The 21,518-nt window shown below is 41.1% G+C and overlaps 2 protein-coding genes across 2 annotated transcripts in view; one reads left to right on the top strand and one right to left on the bottom strand.

Moving 5' to 3' along the window:
• The window catches only part of LOC117531017 (protein HID1-like), a 61,604-nt gene extending 61,134 nt beyond the window's left edge, over positions 1–470 (top strand). Inside the window, exon 19 of the mRNA XM_034194013.1 lies at positions 75–470. Within this exon, the coding sequence (XP_034049904.1) occupies positions 75–83 (9 nt within the window). The 3' untranslated portion in view covers positions 84–470. The remainder of the gene's footprint in view (positions 1–74) is intronic.
• LOC117531018 (proton channel OTOP3-like) lies at positions 133–19,470 on the bottom strand. The gene is given in 9 exon segments (XM_034194014.1): positions 133–752; positions 754–870; positions 3,590–3,599; positions 4,619–4,788; positions 4,895–5,580; positions 11,422–11,567; positions 11,717–11,775; positions 18,800–18,936; positions 19,031–19,470. Coding segments are annotated over 9 exon segments (1,770 nt in total). The 5' UTR covers positions 19,413–19,470; the 3' UTR covers positions 133–689.
• Positions 19,471–21,518: the final 2,048 nt, after the last annotated feature.

Below are 21,518 nucleotides of genomic sequence, written 5' to 3'. Positions count from 1 at the left end.
AGCTCTCTTCAATTCACTTATTGATTAATTATAAATAAACTGAATGACTTGTTTTTCTTTTGGACTCCTCTTAGCAATGTTGACCCTCCAGTCTGGTACGACACGGATATCAGACTTTTTGAGATCCAACGGATTTAGGCCTTGGAGGCCTTGGAGGAGGATGTACCAGTTTGCCTTCATCCTACCTACCCAGCGGGCACGTTTCCTGCCAAACTCTGAAACAGAATAAATTATTCACAAAAACAAACTGTAGTAGACACCAAAGAAGAAATGCAAAATGGTCATAGTTACAGAGCGCATTAATGTTGAATAAATTATTTTTGCCAACAACAAGAAAAAAAAGTTATTTCACCATAATTGTATAAATAACAAGGGGATGTTTTTGTGGCATTTTGTCTAAATCACTGTGCTCCTCTTTTTACATCATTCAGTCTTCTTGCCAATGACATGGAAAGACATTGTAAAGGTTATTTTAACTAGAGAAAAAGTGGAGACTGATAAGAGACTGAACCCTAACTCAGGTGCAGGGGATATTAGTCCTGGTTTCTCGTCAACTCCTTGAAAACATTTTCTGCTGCTGAAATGACAAGAAGAGGTCTTCAGAAGAAATAAAGTATTTCTTGAAACCTACACATTTATAATGTTCCTTGTATCTTGTCTTGTTCGACAGTGAACAAATATGCGTAGTGTCAATAGATGTTAAGCAGAGATGAGCAGTCCATCAGAGCTCCTACAGAGTGCATCCTGTTAAAAGACAGCGAGCGGCTGACCCAGATTGACCAGAATGAACCAAGGAGTGAAGCCAAAAAACAGTTTGCCCAGACCGTTCTCGAACTGCGGATGGACTCCAAACGCAGGGATGACCCACAGCTGGAAGAAAAAGGTCACATGTTTTTATCAGACAGTGAACCCACAAAGGGAAATTTTAATGTTTCAAATTTGTTCATCAACATGTGAGCGTTCATTGTCAAATTATTTCACCCCCTTCAACAAAGTGTGGATGTTTTGACAAAAATTGCATCATAATACTCATATATACATATATTTGGGGGGGGGGGGGCAATAATAATTGCCCGTTCCTTCATCTGTCTGTGATTTACAGTCAGCTAGAGCCATTGCCAACTATCTGCATTATCACGTAGCCCCATGACCAGGTAGTTCCTAACTTGGCGCCATTATGTGGTAGCCCCTCAAAAACTCCATCTTAATAACTAGTAGCCTCTCACCAACTCGTCTTTATTTGTTGGTAGGCCTCACCAACTCGCACCATTATGAGGTACTATGTCACCAACTATCCTCATCACGTAGCCCCTTTACTAGGTAGCTCCTCATCAGCTTGGCGCCATTATGTGGTAGCCCCTCATCAACAAGGGTCATTACGTGGTAGCCCGAGCTAGATCTTAAGTAGTGGTCCCTCACCAATTATCCCCATTATCAGGTAGCCCCTGTACCAAGTAGCATCTCACCAACTGGCCCTTATCAGCATGTAGCCCTGCTAGTTATGATGAAAACCTAAAAGTAATCCATTGACCTTAAGGCCTTTTTGTTGTGATTATTTGGATATTTATTCTATGAAATAAAATAAGAGACAGTTGATCAGCTCAAACATAAATTTTTAGTTTCTGGCAGCCCCACATTATTCATTGAATCCCAAATAAGTAGAAACAGTAACCCTGATAAACATTTGTTGACCGAATAAATACTGGAGGGGAAATGTACAAAGTTAACATTTCTATAATGTTTTCAAGTATGAGAACTTGCCAGTGCTAACAGCTTGCATCCTCAGCTCGTCAGTGAATTGGTTGAACTGCTGGAGCTGCTGGCATGTCTTGATACTTTAACTGTCACCTCCAGAGACTGAGGTGAGAATGTATGTTTTTACACTTAAGTCCGCTCCTATGGATACAAATGACATTTGTGTTAATATTGAGCAGACATTTGGATATAGTTAGTACGTGGCATATACATTGGGGGCTAGTTGACAACAACCCTGTATGGGCAGCTCCTTCTAAACTGGTTTTAGGGCCCCTTCACACATGACACAATAGAGGCAGAATGGCGCACAAAGGGGAATTCGAACGGCACTCATCGGAAATGGGAGACACACTCGAACCCCTCATACAGCGGTTACCACATCCATTCAGGCACAGCACATGCACTCTATATTCGCGTGCCGGAAACCCATTCGAAGAGGTCAAACTGCCATCTGATCATGTTCGCAGCATTCACAAGCCATGTCGTACGCAGGTCGGCCATATCGTGCTGCGGCCGAGGAACTGCATGAAATCATCGGCCATGTTGAACCATGGCCTAATGGCGCAAACAAGGTAGCCTCTACACCAGTGGCCGAATGTCGGCATATGCCGGACAATGGCCATTTGACCCATTCTTGACCAAAGTCGGCCAGAGTCCAGATGCCATCCACGAACATCCAACACTACTCGCGGGGCACTTAGAAAAGGGGGGCCATTGCACTGCCCAGCATGAAACCGAGAGCACGCAACCACTTTCAAGCTTGCTATGTGAATGGCCCCACATTTCCAAAGTGCCCCACGAGTGTGTTACCAAGCAACACAAATGGTGTGTGAGTGTGCCGTTTCCCCCTGCAACGCAAATGGCATGCAAGTGTGCAGTGTCCCCCCCAATACAAATGGCATGCGAGTGTGTGACGTGCTCCCCTCCCCACAGATGGTATGCAAGTGTGTCATTCCCCCCCACACCACAAGCCTATAGTCAAGGTGTGGCTGAGGTTGCGGATGGTGGCTGCAGTGCAGTGTGATGGTCGTCATGTCCATAATGGCACAACTGACAGCTGGTGGAACTCCAGACATATCGCAAACCCACACCACCACAACAGAGATGCACATAAGAACCCAGCCCAGGCTGCGTGACACACTATGCGCCACCCACCAGCCGACTGGACAGGCATGTCATGTGACACGTGAACGCAACGCCCACGGTCGATGGTCATGTCACACCCTGACTGACAACCTCTCCGAAAAATCAGCGTGGCCAGCTCAATTGCCCCACAGGCTGGACCCGTGAGCCAATCTATGTGAGCGCATTGCTGCAATGGGAAGGTGGGCTTGTCGTGTGTCAATCATGTATTGATTGACATGGTCACACGCACACACATGCACTACAGTTATGTGATGCGTTTGTCAAGGGGACTGTGGTTGACAGTTAACCATGTCACGACTTGGATGACATTTGAAATCATGGAGGAAGGGGGCTGACCACCGGCCACTGCCAGTGCTGCGGTCCTGCAGTGTGCGGCGCTCCTGTTCGCAGCCACATCACAACGCAAACCTGGGGACACATATTGATCACCCTTGTGCAAGGCAAACGTTGACATGCCAAAAAATAAAAACAAACTGGATCACCCCAACCACGTCTTAGCATGCACAGCGATGAGTATGCAGTCAGAACTGCACCTGACCGCTGCATCATCACTACGCACAACTGGGAAACACATATCATGCCATGCAGAATATCACTGAATGAGATGCCACCATGAGGCTTGTGCATCGGTGGGCTCTCCTCACATTGTAATAAATAAAACCATATATCCCCTTTGCAACGCGGCCACCAGCACTTCACTGTGTGCTGGACAGAGGGACACGTGGAGCCAGCTGATGTGTCAATGATATGAGTGCATCAGGTTATTCATGTAAAAAATAAAAGGAAGAAAAAGTCATCCATGTCAATTCATTACTTCCTTGTTTACGGCCAAGAGGAGGATAATTCATATGTTGTCCGCTCTTTTTAACAGGAATTAAATATTAAAAATTGAGTGTGTGTGTGTGTGGTTGTTTTTCTTCAGTGAGAACAGAATCATGGCCAGTAACATGATTGTCTTACATTTAAACAGTACATTCATTGTTCTTATAATGTTCTGTGCACTCACATTATTTTGTGGTAAACCCATTTCCGTTTATTTATGCCACAGCATAAATAATATATCAGCATGTAATGTGCTACTGTACGAGCGCGATGCAAGTCCTCGCACTGTGTGCACGTGCACGAAACAGTCACCTCGGGATCGTTCACACCTGTCTGACCGTGTGTTCCTCCCAACAGCGGGTGGAACATTTCGTGGTTCGCCATTTCCTTGTATTATCACTCTTTCAGCCGGTTTTTGCGTCTTTCGCCCAACTTTGTGTTATTTGTGAAGGGGCCATTACCACTGTCACCTGTGTGGTTGCTCTAAGAGTTTTGTAAAATTTGACCTTACTTGTGTGAAGCGGTTTGAGGCAGCTTTATTGTGATTTGGTTCTGTATAAATGAAATAAATTGAAATTTTACTACTTTAATGCTGCACTAAAAGGAATTGATGTCATAAAAAAAAACCTGTTTACACCATTAATAACAATTAAGGGGTAGTTCTTGTTTGTTTGTTTGGCTTTTAAATACAAGACAGAGCTGTTAAACTGTCAAATACATACGTATACCTGATTGACCTTAAAGTGCTTGCAGTGTCTGTGAAAGTGTAATATCTGGGAAAATACATGCATCAGATCGGGACTCTCACTCATCATTGAATGACTCAGATCAGGGGGCAAAAAACAATTGATCGGGATAACCTTGCAGTATTTTTGTACAAGCTCTGGGATATTACCATGATATTTGAAGGATGAGGAAAGCACAGATTTCTTGAATCACTCTCTTGGTCCAGGGTGTTTTCCCATCATGCTCGTGGGCAGCAGAGGGTGCTGACAAATTACGATCCAGTAGAGAAACATTTGTCTGCCCCTCCTCTTTCTTTGAGGCGGTGTCCTTTTTCTTCAGCTGTGTGAGATGGGGCAGTTTAACATTTAAACAAAACTTTTCAAATGGCTGACTTAAATTTTAAAAAACTGTTCTAATCTACCACATAAAAGGCAGGCATGCTTACTGTGAAGATGTTGCTCCGCCGCTTGTCTTTCTTCTTGGCCAGTAGGTGAGGATGCCTGTGGAGACCTTCGATGATAAAGATGTTCTGGAGGATCAACTCCAGAAGGCTGATAATGGAATAGGACAGGTCCAGGTCTGCCAGCGTTCCGCTGGTCCCCAGAGCGAAGGCTGCCACTAGGGAGAAGTAGGACAGGCCTAACTGGCCGAGGGCAGCAGCAGTGAGAAGGAGGACATCTAGGCTACGTGTGGGGTTGTGCCCATTTTCCTGTGCCCTCCTCTCCAGCCTGTGGACCAGCAGACCGACCAGCGAGCACACAGACATGACGGGCATGATGGCTAAGTGGTAGCCGTAAAATAAGAGGAAGGCTGTGAAACGAAGCTCCTGCTGGCTCACCCAAATCTGATAGAGAATGAAGACAATCACTCCTACTACGAGCAGCAGGGCACCAAACACCAGTCCAAATGTGATCCCACCTTGGTAGATGACATGGAGAGTCAGCTTGGGAGTCACATGCTCATGGGGACCCGGACTCATCCTGCGGCCCACGTTCTTCCACATGACGTAGACCATACAGCCGGCCATTAAGTAATACTCGATGTTGAAAGGATAAAGAATCTCATAGGCTTTCCTGAAGGTGAGGCAGGCTGTGCTCACGCTGCACTGGCAAAATGTGGAATTGACAAATCCTGAAGCATGACAGGGGAACAGCATTCTTTTAACCATAAAACCAACCATCAAGTTCAAGGCAATTCTGCAGAGTTTGAGTATGCTGAGGATGATTACAGTTATGAATTTTATGAAAAAATGAAACTCATTCATTTATATGCATACGTTGCGTAATCTATACACCACAATATACAGTAGTGTTCAGAATAATAGTGCTATGTGACTAAAAAGATTAATCCAGGTTTTGAGTATATTTCTTATTGTTACATGGGAAACAAGGTACCAGTAGATTCAGTAAATTCTCACAAATCCAACAAGACCAAGCATTCATGATATGCACAACTCTTAAGCTATGAAATTGGACTATTAGTAAAAAAAAAAAGAAAAGGGGATGTTCACAGTAATAGTGTGGCATTCAGCCAGTGAGTTCGCCAATTTTGTGGAACAAACAGGTGTGAATCAGGTGTCCCCTATTTACGGATGAAGCCAGCACCTGTTGAACATGCTTTTCTCTTTGAAAGCCTGAGGAAAATGGGATGTTCAAGACATTGCTCAGAAGAACAGCGTAGTTTGATTAAAAAGTTGATTGGAGAGGGGAAAACCTATACGCAGGTGTAAAAAAATATAGGCTGTTCATCTGCAATGATCTCCAATGCTTTAAAATGGACAAAAAACCAGAGACGTGGAAGAAAATGGAAAGCGACCATCAAAATGGATAGAAGAATAACCAGAATGGCAAAGGCTCACTCATTGATCAGCTCCAGGATGATCAAAGACAGTCTGGAGTTACCTGTAAGTGCTGTGACAGTTAGAAGACGCCTGTGTGAAGCTAATTTATTTGCAAGAATCCCCCGCAAAGTCCCTCTGTTAAAACGTGCAGAAGAGGTTACAATTTGCCAAAGAACACATCAACTGGCTTAAAGAGAAATGGAGGAATATATTGTGGACTGATGAGAGTAAAATTGTTCTTTTTGGGTCCAAGGGCTGCAGACAGTTCATGAGACGACCCCCAAATCTGAATTCAAGCCACAGTTCACAGTGAAGACAGTGAAGCATGGTGGTGCAAGCATCATGATATGGGCATGTTTCTCCTACTATGGTGTTGGGCCTATATATCGCATACCAGGTATCATGGATCAGTTTGGATATGTCAAAATACTTGAAGAGGTCATGTTGCCTTATGGTGAAGAGGACATGCCCTTGAAATGGGTGTATCAACAAGACAATGACCCCAAGCACACTAGTAAACAAAATCTTGGGTTCCAAACCAATAAAATTAATGCCTCGCAGATGTGAAGAAATCATGAAAAACTGAGTTTGAGTTTGGAGCATCAACAGCAGATGCTACTATTATTGTGAACACCCCCTTTTCTACTTTTTTTTTTTTTACTAATATCCCAATTTCCTAGCCTTAAGAGTGTGCATATCATGAATGCTTGGTCTTGTTGGATTTGTGAGAATCTACTGAATCTACTGGTACCTTGTTTCCCATGTAACAATAACAAATATACTCAAAACCTGGATTCATCTTTTTAGTCACATAACACTACTATTATTCTGAACACTACTGTAAATGTTCAAGTAAATATACATTTGTCTATAAAGGTGTTTTTGAATATGTAGGACTTCAGTATGATGTTTATAAAGTGTTTCATACCAATCAATCAAATATTTTGCTGATCAATATGCTTTAGATCACCCATCTAGGCTTCTTGGTTTATCCATCTGTCTTTGTGAGGATCATCGTGGATAGAAGACCTGTTTAGTGAGGACCATTTTGGAAAGTGAGGACATTTAGGCCGGTCTGCACAAGATTTTTAATGAAAAGGCTTCCAGAGGCTGTAAAAAAAAAAAAAAAAAAAAAGCTCCTCTCAAAGAGATTCTTCAAAATTTGAGGTGACAACTGGACTTAGAGAGACGTCTAGAGTTTAAATGCAGCATCAGTTTATTTCTAGCAGAAAGGGTAGTCCTCATTCCCAATGAGCATTTTCCAAGACCTCACTATGGTCCCCGTACAGGAAGAGGTGTGTGTGTATGTATCTTTGTCTTCAGACCAGGTTTTTGGTGATCTGTGACACAATCACTTTCTGTAACCTGGCAAAACCAATGCGCAATCTTTGGGCCTATCCACAGCTCATTTAAAGTCCAACACGCTGATTGGCAAGCAGACAACAAGTGCTTTTACTACTTAAACAACAACCATACTGGTTGGAAACTCGCAGAGACAGCCTTGCCACGCTCTGCACTGTTTCTCATAGTGAATCTGAGAATTCATTGAATCACGATTTGAACTTTACTTGTAGTTTTATAATAACAAACATGAAAGAATATCATTTTCACAAAGACTGCACCACTACTGTGTCGAAGAACACTGAAGGTCGGCTGGTGACTTTATTTGCAACACAGAGGAGGTTAATCAAAGCTAGAGAAGCTGAGCACACAGCCAGAGACTGCGCTGGCATGTGTCCACGTTTTAACTTTCCCGTAGAATTTCTTAGGACAGTTAAGTTCATTTTTACAGACATATAAACATACACCAAGGTCTTTTTGTCCACCGCTGTGAAGGTGATGTCTGCTCTCATCTTGCTTTCATTTCATTTAAATCATAGAAACTAATTCCTCCATGTAGAACTGCATCTGCATGTTATAATCCTGCATTTTGTCTTTTGGGTCTTTAGGGTCCTGGTGCTTCCCATCTTATTATATGGTTGTGAGACTTGGAAACTAACTTGTGAACTATGGTGACCTATGGATCCTTTGGTACCACTGGAATGACTTTGTATTAATTAAGGAGATGGGGGTGAGGAGGGTTGTGTTACGAGGGCGCATCAGCGCTGACATTTTGGCCATGCAGTGGCTTTCTGTAGACTTGATCCAGCACGTAGATGACTCAATGTGAACAGCCAAAGAAACACCCATTTTTCACTTGACTGTGGCAGATGTTTACTTTTGAGAGGTGGCACGAAATCTAGTTTCTGCCTGAATTGTTGCCATCAGTACCCAAGGCTCTACGACCCATCACCACACCCATGTTTTTGTTAGTGCAGCAACAGGTGACACCAGTGAATGCTCCCAAAGCTGACCTGATCTGTTCCAGTGTTACCAAACTGGAGGAACTCATTCATTTTTTATGTACACAATATTCACTCAAATATTCACTCAATATTCACTCTATCAAACGTGGCCGACTGCAGTTATTTAAAAGTGACAAATTACATTGTATAGTTATTACGTACATGGTTCCATAATGCATTGTGCATGTGCTGTGGTTCTGGTTTCAGCTTGCATTAATTTAGGTGTGAATAATATGTATATGTCGCGGACATGAACGTATGAAGCTCTACAGCATCTCACCATGTCATTAACGGTCTGTGGCTTCGTCTACCATCGGTTTGTGGCTTTTTACGACAGTATTGTCCGGTTTTTGGCTTTGTCTCCCATGGGCAGATTTTTTTGTGCCATTTCCAGTTTGTGCCTTCGTTGGCAGATTTTTGGGCCATTGTCTACTACAGAGCGAGCTTTGCGCCACTGTGCGGCGCTTCGCTCATATTATTTTCATTATTATGTTCATTTAAAGCTTTTGAAAGCAATGAAGAGGTTGGGATTTTTTTGCCGTGTGCAGTAATCAGAGCAGAAAAGATCAGTTAAACATAGTTAAGTACAGTGATGGGCACAGTTCCACTAATCCACTAATCGCTAATTAGCGAAGCTAACATTTTCATTAGTGGATTAGTTTTCAGCTAACTTTGAAAACCATTAGAGGACCAATTCACAGGTCAAAGTGCACAAGCGCTGGTAAGAAGACAAGTTGTTACACTGTGGACGAAAGCAGTATGTAAGCAGCTCAAAAGTCAGTATTTTTATTATTCATTTATTTTTCGTGCATTTGTTTTGTGCTTGTGAACGCAGTACGGGTGAGCCGTAGTTCCATTCACGGTTTATCAATATATAATATAGAGAGAAACTGTGACTTCTAATACTGTGATTTACTGCTTTTGATAAAGATGATACTGTTTGGGGTTTTATTTTTTATTTGTTTATTTTTTTGTGTGTTCGTGATCGCCTTTGAATTTACCCAGCAGCCCCTGTGGCGCTTAATCTTGAAACTGGCTTATCAGTAGCCAACAGTGTACCAAGTTAATACTAAAAGTTAGCAGTAGCTTCTGCAAAAAAAAATTTTTTTTTTAGCGGTTTAGCGTTATAAAAGTTAACTTTTCAGTTAGCGATTTAATGGTTATCGAAGCTAACTTTTCAGTTAGCTGTGCCCACCACTGGTTAAGTATAATATATAAACATTTTTCTTAATGGTATAATTTGCAAGTTGGTCTTAATTCATCCAAGATCTGTTAGATTCTATATATATACGAGGTCTCTTAGATAATAAACTGACCCTTTTATTTTATTTTTTTTTAACTATATGGATTTGAATGATGTGCGATTACACCAATCATGCTTGAACCCTCGTGCGCATGCGTGAGTTTTTTCACGCGTCGGTGACGTCATTTCCCTGTGGGCAGGCCTTGAGTGAGATGTGGTCCCACCCTCTCGGCTGAATTCCTTTGTTTCACACGCTGCTTGAGACGGCGCGCGTTGCTTTATCAAAATTTTTTCTGGACCTGTGAGGAATATCCGAGTGGACACTATTCGAGAAATTACGCTGGTTTTCGGTGAACAGTTTAACGGCTGATGAGAGATTATAGGGTGTTTCTGTCGGTGTAAGGACTTCCCACGGAGCGGGACGTCCTGCAGCGCTTCCAGGCGCCGTTGTCGGCCTGTTTCGAGCTGAAAACATCCTAATTTAAGGCTTAATTCACCCAGGACATCGTGAGAGAACAGAGAAGATTCAGAAGAGGCCGGCATGAGGACTTTATGCGGACATTCCACTGTTTAAGGACATTTTTTAATGAAAGACGTGCACGCAAATTCGCCAAGTCGTTTCCGTGACGACTCGGCAAATCTGTGTGCGCCGCGACAGGAAAAACACCTCCGTGTTGAAAACCATTTGTAAAATTCAGGTCGGCTTTTGATGGCTTTCAACAAGTGAGTAACTGAGAAATTGTTTAACAGCTTGGGCATGTTCCAACTTGCCCGTTAAGGTTTCCAACGGAGGTGTTTTTCCTGTCGCGACCCCCCGCGGTCAGGTCCGGCCCGACATGCGACTCTGCCCACACGTTCTTTCATTACAAAATGTCCGTTAACAATGGAATGTCCGAATAAACTCCTCATGCCGACTTCTTCTGAAAGTTCTCTGTTCTCTGACGACTTACTGGGTCAACAGAGCCTGAAATGTGGAAGTTTTCAACTTGAAACGGCGAGACGCTGCCACCTCGAAGCGCAGATCGCCGTCAGGCGCCGTGGACCGTCCTTAAAGCGACACTACCAGACCAAAATCTCTCATCAGCCGTTAAAATTTTTACTGAAAACCAGCCGAATTTATCGAATGGTGTCCACTCAGTTGTGCCTTACAGTTCTGAAAAAATTTTGATCAAACAAAGCAGCAGTCTCTGAGCCATTCCTAAACAATGAAAAAACGACGAGAGGGTGGGCGACTCCTCACTCAAAGACTGCCCACAGGGGAATGACGTAACCGACAGGCATGAAAAAACTCTCGCATGCCCACGAGGGTTCAAGCATGTCTGATGTAATCACACGTGATTCAAATCCATATGGTTTTTGAAAAAAATAATAAGGTCGGATACTTTTCTAATAGACCTCGTATATATATATATATATACACACACACCTAAAATTCATCCAATTGTTTCAAGCACTGGTCTCGTGGTGCTTTATAAAATGACAAGGTAAATGAGAGTTGATGCTCAGTGGGATCTGTTCCATGCACAAAGGCATGTTGGTGATACCTGCTGTGTCAGAGTCGTCTACATGTTCAGATGAATTGATGCTGCTGCCTGATTTCTCTAACTCGACTTCCTGATGGATCGTGTCCTCTGTCACGGCGTTCAGCCACAGCAGAAGGTCAGCTGAGAACATCACCATGAGACCAGACCTGAAGCAAACGCAGAATGCAAATATAAAATGAAACACAAGCGCACGTGAGAGCTGATGCAACTTTTTGTGTGTGTTACGCAATCCCAAGATTGAAATCTATGAATAAATGCAAGTAAAATTTAAAATGTCTAAATAATGTAGATGTACCTGGTGATTATCTTGTGTCTGTGAATACAGTCTTTGGAATGAGCCCACAGTAAATAAGTCTGCAAAATAAAAAAGCACAATATTTGCAAAGAATTAAGGAAAAAGGCGCAAAAGAGCAGATCATTAAACACAAATCACATACAGCAGATGTGAGAGAACATAAAAAAACACAGGCAGTCAAATCACCACAGAGTCTGGAGTTGATGTTGCTGTTGATTTGCATCCCATTTGGCATTTGGAACGCAGCACCTCATATTTTCATGTTTTTTCATGCGGTAGCAAATGCAGGGATTTTGTTTTCAGTCTTGTGTGTTTGTCCATCTGTCGACAAAGTGACTTTAAGTTGGAAGCAAATGATGAACATGAGGTTAAAGTGAAAATGTTCATATTTAATTTAAGGGCATTTCACTGAAGTCATGCAAATGTTGGAGGTGTTAGAGAGGTTTCTGAATGAATTTTTAAGGGTACAATTTTTTTTTTTTTTTTTGGTAAAGTAAAATAACGCTTGTTCCACTACAGGAACATGTGGGCCAGTTTACGGCACCATCAATGCTGAAAGGTACATCCAGGTTTTGGAGCAACACATGCTGCCATCCAAGCAACGTCTTTTTCAGGGAAGTCCCTGCTTATTTCAACAAGACAATGCCAAGCCACATTCTGCATGTGTTACAACAGCGTGGCTTCATAGTAAAAGAGCGCGGGTACTAGACTGGCCTGCCTGCAGTCCAGACCTGTCGCCCATTGAAAATATGTGGCACGTTATGAAGCACACAGTACGTCAATGGAGACCCCGGACTGTTGAACAACTAAAGTCGTACATCAAGCAAGAATGGGAAACAATTCCACCTACAAAGCTTCAATAATTAGTGTCCTCAGTTCCCAAACGCTTATTGAGTATTGTTAGAAGGAAAGGTGATGTAACACAGTGGTAAACATATATATATATATACACAAGCATCTATATTTTGTGATGTGATAATTTCACAAGCAGCACAAAGAAAATAAGCCTTTATGCTTTATTGTGTCTGTATGTTTATGCGACATTGCAGAATAAACTCAATCAATCATAAACAATATTTCATTTACGCTTTAGGGTGATTCTTAGACTACGGGCACTTATGTCCTTTGATCATATTGTATGAAAAACAGAAAAAAGGGAAAATTTCACACTTTTATAGTTATCTTTACAATGAAAGTGTGTTAAGAAATTTGTTCTAGTAGTCTATGATGACTTTTTCACCTTCATTATATGCAAATATTGCTGTTTTGTGCTTGTCCCACACCCATTCTTTTGATCTTCAATGATAAAAATGAATGGTAAAGAAACTTTTTTTTCTAATGTTTTAAAATATCTCTGAATAAAATATCAGTAAAATAATCAAAACATAATTGGGGTATTCAATGTCATACAACTGTTGTGATTTTTTTAAACAAAATGTAGTTGTCCCACACTATTGCCGTAATTTCCACCACAACACTGTAATGTCCCTTTAAACAGTTTGTATGAAAGATTGTTTAGGTAGTTTCTATGGAGATAAACAGTGACATCAGAGCACATGTATATAGCGCCAAATCACAACAAACAGTTGCCCCAAGGCGCTTTATATTGTAAGGCAATGGTGTGGTGGAAATTACATTTACAAGGCCAATAGTGCCCATAATTAAAGAATCACACTTTAATGGTGTCTGCAAGAGGACGTGTGTGTGCGCATACATGAGCTTTTGACAAGAGCGGAAGTTAGCTTTGATATTAACGTGCACACTGACGTCTGCAAGATGTCTTGTGAATCACTCCAGAGGTATCAGGTTACAAAAACATTTTCAGTTTTGGAAGTGTTTATTTGTCAGTAGCTTTTACATAATATATGAGAAAGATGTTATGTTTACACACAAATGAAGCGAAGTTAACAGCTACAGTGAGGAAAATAAGTATTTGAACACCCTGCGGTTTTGCAAGTTCTTCCACTTAGAAATCATGGAGAGGTCTGAAATTTTCATCTTAGGTGCATGTCCACTGTGAGAGACATAATCTAAAAAAAAAAAAAAAAAAAAATCCAGAAATCACAATGTATGATTTTTTAAATAATTTATTTGTATGTTACTGCTGCAAATAAGTATTTCAACACCTGTGAAAAATCAATGTTAATATATTTACAGTAGCCTTTGTTTGCAATTACAGAGGTCAAACGTTTCCTGTAGTTTTTCACCAGGTTTGCACACACTGCAGCAGGGATTTTGGTCCACTCCTCCATACAGATCTTCTCTAGATCAACCAGGTTACTGGGCTGTCGCTGAGAAACATGGAGTTTGAGCTCCCTCCAAAGATTTTCTATTGGGTTTAGGTCTGGCTAGGCCACTCCAGAACCTTATCCTGGCTGTGTGCTTCGGGTCATTGTCATGTTGGAAGACCCATCCACGACCCATCTTCAATGCTCTAACTGAGGGAAGGAAGTTGTACCCCAAAATCTCGCAATACATGGTCCCGGTCATCCTGTCCTTAATACAGTGCAGTCGTCCTGTCCCATGTGCAGAAAACACCCCCAAAGCATGATGCCTCCACCCCCATGCTTCACAGTAGGGACGGTGTTTTTGGGATGGTACTCAGCATTCTTCTTCCTCCAAACACGGTGAGTGGAATTAAGAAAGTTCTATTTTGGTCTCATCTGATCACATGACTTTCTCCCATGACTCCTCTGGATCATCCAAATGGTCATGGGCAAACTTAAGACAACCTGGACGTGTGCCGATTTAAGCAGGGGAACCTTCTGTGCCATGTATGATTTTAACCCATGACGTCTTAGTGTCTTACCCACAGTAACCTTGGAAACTGTGCCAGCTCTCTTCAGGTCAATGACCAGCTCCTCCTGTGCAGTTCTGGGCTGATTCCTCACTTTTCTTAGGATAATTGATACGCCACGAGGTGGAATCTTGCATGGAGCCCCAGTCCGAGGGAGATTGACAGTCATGTTTAGCTTCTTCCACTTTCTACTAATTGCTCCAACAGTTGATCTTCTTTCACCAAGCTGCTTGGCAATTGCCTCATACCCCTTTCCAGCCTTGTGGAGGTCTACAATTTTGTCTCTGGTGTCTTTGGACAGCTCTTTGGTCTTAGCCATGTTAGTAGTTGGAGTCTTACTGATTGTGTGGGGTGGACAGGTGTCTTTATGCAGCTAACGACCTCAAATAGGTGCTTCTAATTTGGAATAATAAGTGGAGTGGAGGTGGACATTTTAGAGGCGGACTAACAGGTCTTTGAGGGCCAGACTTTTTGCTGATTGGCAGGTGTTGAAATACTTATTTGCAGCAGTAACATGCAAATAAATGATTAAAAAAAATCATACTTTGTGATTTTTGATTTTTTTTTTTTTTTTTTTTTTTTTTGGATTATGTCTCTCACAGTGGACATGCACCTAAGATGAAAATTTCAGACCCCTCCATGATTTCTAAGTGGGAGAACTTACAAAATCGCAGGGTGTTCAAATACTTAAGTATTGTGTTTTGTTGTGTTTTGACTCCTCCCAGTCATTCTCCTCGCAAACTCACAATCTATCACTCCCTACCAAAATTAGTGAGTAGCAAAAACAAATGGTTCTTATGCACAACAATCAAGGTAATTCTAAACACAAACTTTGAAAATATCTTGCCACTGAACTGCCACAAGCATTAAAATGAAAGTTGTAGGTAATTTTTTATTCTTATTTATTTATTTATTTATTTATTGTATGTCTATATTCTTCTGAGCAATACTGTTAAGCAAGGGCAATCATAATTTTCTTTAGATTAAGTCCATTTTTGATGTTTTCTTACGAAATTCAATTCTTATTTTCATAAAGTCAGTTAGAAAACTAAAGATATTTATTGTTAAAGGAAAAAATATTTAGTGCTTTGAAAATAATTTGTCCTTGTAGTGGTAGTACCTCATCATGGTGCCACTGGTAACACAGAAAACCTTTCTCAGTGCAAATTTAAATATAAACATATTTTGTTGATTTGCTCCTTCATTCATGATTAAAAGTTGACTGAAAGATTTTTGTGAATGTACATTGTCCAAGAACATTTCTTCAAACAAGATATCTTGCCTGATTAGTTTATTCAGAAAGATAATTGTCCTTTATTGTGCACTGTATGACTTCCTTAGATTAATGTCCATGAACTGTATATAAAAAAGTGTACATAAATTTTGACCTGTAAAGAGAAGTACTGAATTGCGTATTTTGGCAGATCAGAGGTATTACCATGTTTTTCCAAATATAAGACAACCCCACCGATAGGATGATGCCTGTTTTTTAAGGCATGCTTTTGAAATGTTACCTTAAGACCAATTTTGTTTTTTAAATAAGTGCTTTTACGTATGTGAAAACAATGCTAATTATAACACATTTTAAAGCCAATAGTGATACTTCCCCTGTCAATCCCAAGGAAGCATCTGCTTTTCAGGCCACAGTAAGCTTTTCTCTGGCAATAAAAATTTGTAAGATGGACTTGCCATCTGCTAACATTACTACCCGTTGCATTGTATTTCTTGGCTGCTTGAGAATTGATTAATGACTCTACTATATTTACAAGCAAGCCCCAAGTTGTTCCTGGTGTTTAGTGAGTGGCCTGAATGGCAGTACTCTGATATAGGTGTGAGGCATCACTGTAAAGCACTTTGACTATGAAATTGCTATGTACATGCAGTTGATTTACCATTTTTGCGGTAAATCTCTGTTTACTTAGTTTAGCTTACTGAGTTTTTGCCTTGATTGTTGTCTTTGATGTTGATGTAGTATTGTGACCTCCTTCCAGGTGCTGTCAATCTGGTTAAATGTTGTTAAAACAACTCTTTTGTCATCTACCATGCTGCTGATCCACTGTAAACCAGTTTGTTCTTTCTTTTTAAGAATGTACCAGACAACTGTCTGGTACATTGATTTGGACACACCTTTTACTGTCGGTCTGAGTTTGTTTTGGGTTTTCTGCTGAACAATCATGGGCGCAATTTGGTGGGGGATATGGGGGATATGTCCCCCCCACCTTTTCAACCAGGGGGGACAGAATATGGTATGTCCCCCCCCCCCCACCTTCTGACATATATGTGTGTACTTGAAACATGCTATGTCAGTCTTATGTGCAAAACCATGTCAGAATAGTATCTTTGTTTCTACAAGTTTGTATTTTTAGCAGCATTGACTTGTTTACAACACCTGTTTCTTGTTTGTCACATTCGGAATTTTCTGGGACTGCGTTTGCCCAGATTTGAAACCAAAAATAGTTGCTTCTAGGGACTAGTGTCTACACATAAGTATCAATGGACCATGTGCTAATTTACTAAATTCTGACAGTTAGAAAAGGAAATCAGAAAAGCTATCTGGGACCCATCTGCAATTATTGCTTGATCTCCAAAATCAGTCTATGCAAGCGAAATTATGTTCAGTATGAGTGTTGTCATTAGTGCCACTTCGAAAATTTAATTCATAAGTAATTTATCCTAAACTTATAATCTGTTGTTTTTTCAAACTTATGCAAAAACAAATCTTGAGAAAAAAAAAATACAGTATGCGATAGTTAATCATTATTAAGAGCCTGTTCTTTCATATTTATGAATACATTTTACCACATTGCAGTTGTTTTTTAATGAAAACTCAACCTATCATTCATTTTGAGTTCTACACATGTGGTGATACCTTATTTACACAAATATGTTAATAAAATCAATGCTGGCTATTCTCAGAATAAAGTACTAATATCCACAGTTTCAAATTGCATAAGTCAAATGGTGTCCACTTTATGGTCTTCTCAAAACATTAAAATTACTGTTCTGGATGCTCAGAATGCATCTGAGCTTATCTAGAAACCGTTGGCTTCTGGGGGCCTAAAGCGGCCCCCAGACCCCCGCCCTATGGGCTTCGGCCCTGCGGGCCTCGCACTTTGTCCCCCCAATTTCTAGTTCTAAATTGCACCCTTGTGAACAATGGCATTTTTCAGGGGCACTGACAACTCTTTGTTCATCACTGCAGTTAATAGCAACAGTATCCAAACAATACACTTGAAATGATTCGGCAAATGTCAGTTCTCCCTGGTTTCTGTGTGATCGAAGCCGTACGCATACAGAGGCCACTTGGATATTATAATATAGATGTCACAAAATGGACAATGAAACAGGCAAGCATCCTTAAAAATAGAGGGGCATAAGTTCTGTCTTTTCTGCAGGCTTCAGCCATTGTGGATACACAGATCCATATGTATTTGGACAGTGAAATTTTTTGGAATTGTACTTTAGTAAAACACTACTATGGAAATGAAATGAAATAATCAAGATGCGCTTCAAATTAAGCTTTAATTCAAAGGGCATAACAAAAATATTGCTTTAACTATTTAAGAATTACAGTTATGTTCATATACAGTGCTTCCATTTTTAGAAGATGAAGTAAGTGAAGCGGATGAGCATCTATGACTCCTCTTGGACAGGATGCCAGTCCGACACTGGTTATGTCTCCAGCCCAAGGCTGGTACCCATTTACAGCTGGGTAGCCTGGGACAATGCAAATGAAGTGACATGTCCAAGGACGCACACAAGTTGCATGTTCAGAAATGAAACCCAGGAGTAAATATTGGTGACCCAACTCATCAGAGCCAAGACGTAACTGGCCAAATACAAATAATCAGCCAGTTTTCTTTAGACCACTCAGCAAATTTACACGTGAGCATTTCCAAGTCACTGAATATGTCTTGGATTTCATTTATATCAATAATTAGGAAATGCAAACTGTATGGTTATGTACAGTAAATCTGTCTGGAGTAGACAGGTCTCAAAAATTGTGGCCATGCAAGACAACAAATGAGGGAAGCCATCAAGACAAGAGATACAAGCCTCTATCCTGTAATGACTTGCAAAGATGACTGATAAAAACTGCACTATTCACATTTTCTCCAATCACTATCCAATCCATCATACTTATGGACCAGACTATAAATATCCTTAAACTAAATCAGAGAGTGAACTTCAATAAACCTTTAGGAATTTGAGATTTTTTTTTGACCATCAAATGTTACTAAAAATGTATTATTGTTGAAAATGAAGTTATAGAATTTGTTCTTTACCTGAAGTCCAAGAAAGGGAGCTTCGATAAATGGAGAGACCACCTTAGCCACAGGTTTGCACTCCCTCATACTGAGCAAATAACCGATCCTAGAGATGAAGAGCAGCACGCTGAATGCGGCAAAAAAGATGAGGACCACTGGGACAGAGCAGCAGGAGAAACAAAAAATATGCATGAGCCAAGACAAGCTTCTGTAGCACTGACGGTAGTGATATGATGCATGAGCACTTACCTATGACTGTGACTCCCCCGGCGTGGTGGTCTTTATGTGGACAGATGCCAGGTTGATTTCTGGCCCACATCAGGTACCACAACATCCAAACCAAGCTGAAGAACATCAGCAGCAGCAGGAACAGCTGGGGCTCCTCATGTTTCAGACCTGAGGGGTTAAAAGCCCGACCAGCTACCAGGGCAGCTCCCAGCAGCACCACGTTTAGGCCCAACAGGCCAGAAATCAGGCGACGCCCACTGGGAGCCCAACCCAGGACAGGGTCCAACTCTGGTTCCTTTAACTGCTCGTCAGAGCAGCTCTTTGTGTCAGATTTAGTGCGATTTCCTGGTGTCCCACTGAAGGTATCCAGCTCTGAGATATTGGCTGCAGGATCAGGATTCATGTTCAGTCTTCGTCCTGCTCTTATCTATGCGTCCTCTCAGCCTGCCGTGTAAAATGTTACTTTGCCGCCTGTATGAAAGTCACTAATCCTCTCTGGGTCTGCCCACCTACACTGTAGGTGTGGGTGTGATTACTGAGCACACATGACGTGACACACCTTTCAACAGAAAATGTTTCCTGTTTAGTTTTCTCTTTGACCTTGTTTCCTGTTCTACTTCTGAAAGTTTATATTGTACTTTGTGGCCGCTATGAATTCAATATTTAAGCATAGGATTGTATTTTACTACTGTTGTTCTTATAGGATTCCAGGATGTTCTGCATGTTACACACAATAAAACTGCTAACAATGCAGAAATGGCAGCAAGATACATAAAATAACAATAAACACACTGAGAACAATACATATATATATATAAATCGAAAAGATATCAATGACAGCAATATAATGCGATAGTCACACAGTCAAAAAGTACTGGACATGTTGTGTATAAAACACCTGCACTGGTAAAAGCATAGGGCTTGAACAGCAAACTTGTAGATGGAGTGAATGAGTGAGTCCATCCCAGCCAGTTTGCAGAGACAATAATTCAAAAACAACAAATGCAATCATTGTGTAACTCACAAAATTTAAAGAAGACGTAATGAGAACAGTCTTGCATATTATGATCAATAGGAAGGTTCAGGTAACTTTATTTGTACCCGTAGGTAGATTTGTCTTGCAGCAAAACAGAAGAAAGGGCATCCATGTAGTCAGACAAAAACATTGACAATGAAAACGCTAAAAACTGACAAAGAACAAAAGTGTGACACAGACACAAACAGATACTCTTAGCTGACTGAAAGACTAAAACAGGAATCAAGAGAAACCAATAAAAGACCACCAGCATAAAGTATGCAAAAGGGTAAATAAATAAGGAGATAAATAAAAAAATATGTACAAACCCTGATTTGTTCAATCACAACTGGAATAAAGCTGCTCCTGTAGTGTTTTGTCCTACACCTTGGGAATATAAACCTACGACCAGAAGGTAGGAGCTGGAATTCATTAGCCAGAGGGTGGGAGTAATCACTTGTGATGCAGCTGGCTATCCGCTGTAACGGTTTGGTGTACAGGGATTCTCCTTTGTCCCTTAGGTCATCAGACTGTACAGCTACTCACTCAGGGGGAGGAGGAGTAACAGGAAGACAGAGGACAGGAAGGAGAGGAACAGTAATAGCCAGTAAACCAGTATTGATCAGTATGTCTGGTATTTATATTTGTGTGTTTATATTTATATTTGCAGGCTGTTTTTGTTTGTTTGTTTTTCCTTTCACTTTTGATACTCTGTGTGCTTCTTACCCTGTGTGCTGCAATACAATGCTGCTGGAACCTCAATTTCCCTGGGGGAGTCTTCCCAAGGGATCAATAAAGTTCTGTCTAATCTAATCTGATCTAATCTATGATCAGATGCAGCTCCCCAATCAGGTGAGTGGACCATTTTATGATCTGACACAGTCTGTTCCTGTCCTTCAGTGTCAGACTGCTAAACCATGCCGCCAAAGAAAAGGATAAAAGAGACTCAATAAAAGCAAATAGTGTTAACATGGTTTGTCTGATGTGGATGTAGGGCAGCTTCCTGAGGCAGAAGAAGCGCTGGTGCCCCTTCCTATTGTTTAATGTCTCACAGACATACTGCCACCTGCTGGATTTGGCAGACTGTGCGGAGGAAATCAATAATTAGTTGGTTCAACAGACAGAGGGTGATGAGACACATACTCTCATGCGCCATTAGCTTATGGCAAGCCAACAGTGGACGCTCTCATTTTGGCCTAACAACTATACAGTTTCTGTATGTTCTGTGTTAGTACGCGCCCGTGGCTGACGTGCTTGATGATTTCCTGCACAAAAAGTAGTTCCAAGACCTGCGATGACAGTGCGTTTTCATGGGTAACAAAAACATCAGGAGTATATTTGGCACAAGAACTTGTGTATCTCGTGTATTTTTATGCCTAAATGATCATAAGTCAGTACTCACACTCATCCATCAGCATCTTCTCATGTCAGCAAATTCAGCGCCATTTTGCAAACAACCGGAAACTGGCTCAGGCGAAAGTAGCGCAATCTGTG

The sequence above is a fragment of the Thalassophryne amazonica genome, chromosome 18, assembly GCF_902500255.1.
Source record: "Thalassophryne amazonica chromosome 18, fThaAma1.1, whole genome shotgun sequence".
In the NCBI taxonomy this organism is placed as follows: domain Eukaryota; kingdom Metazoa; phylum Chordata; class Actinopteri; order Batrachoidiformes; family Batrachoididae; genus Thalassophryne; species Thalassophryne amazonica.
The sequence above is the reverse complement of the archived record's forward strand: the minus strand, read 5'-3'. Positions and strand labels throughout refer to the sequence as shown.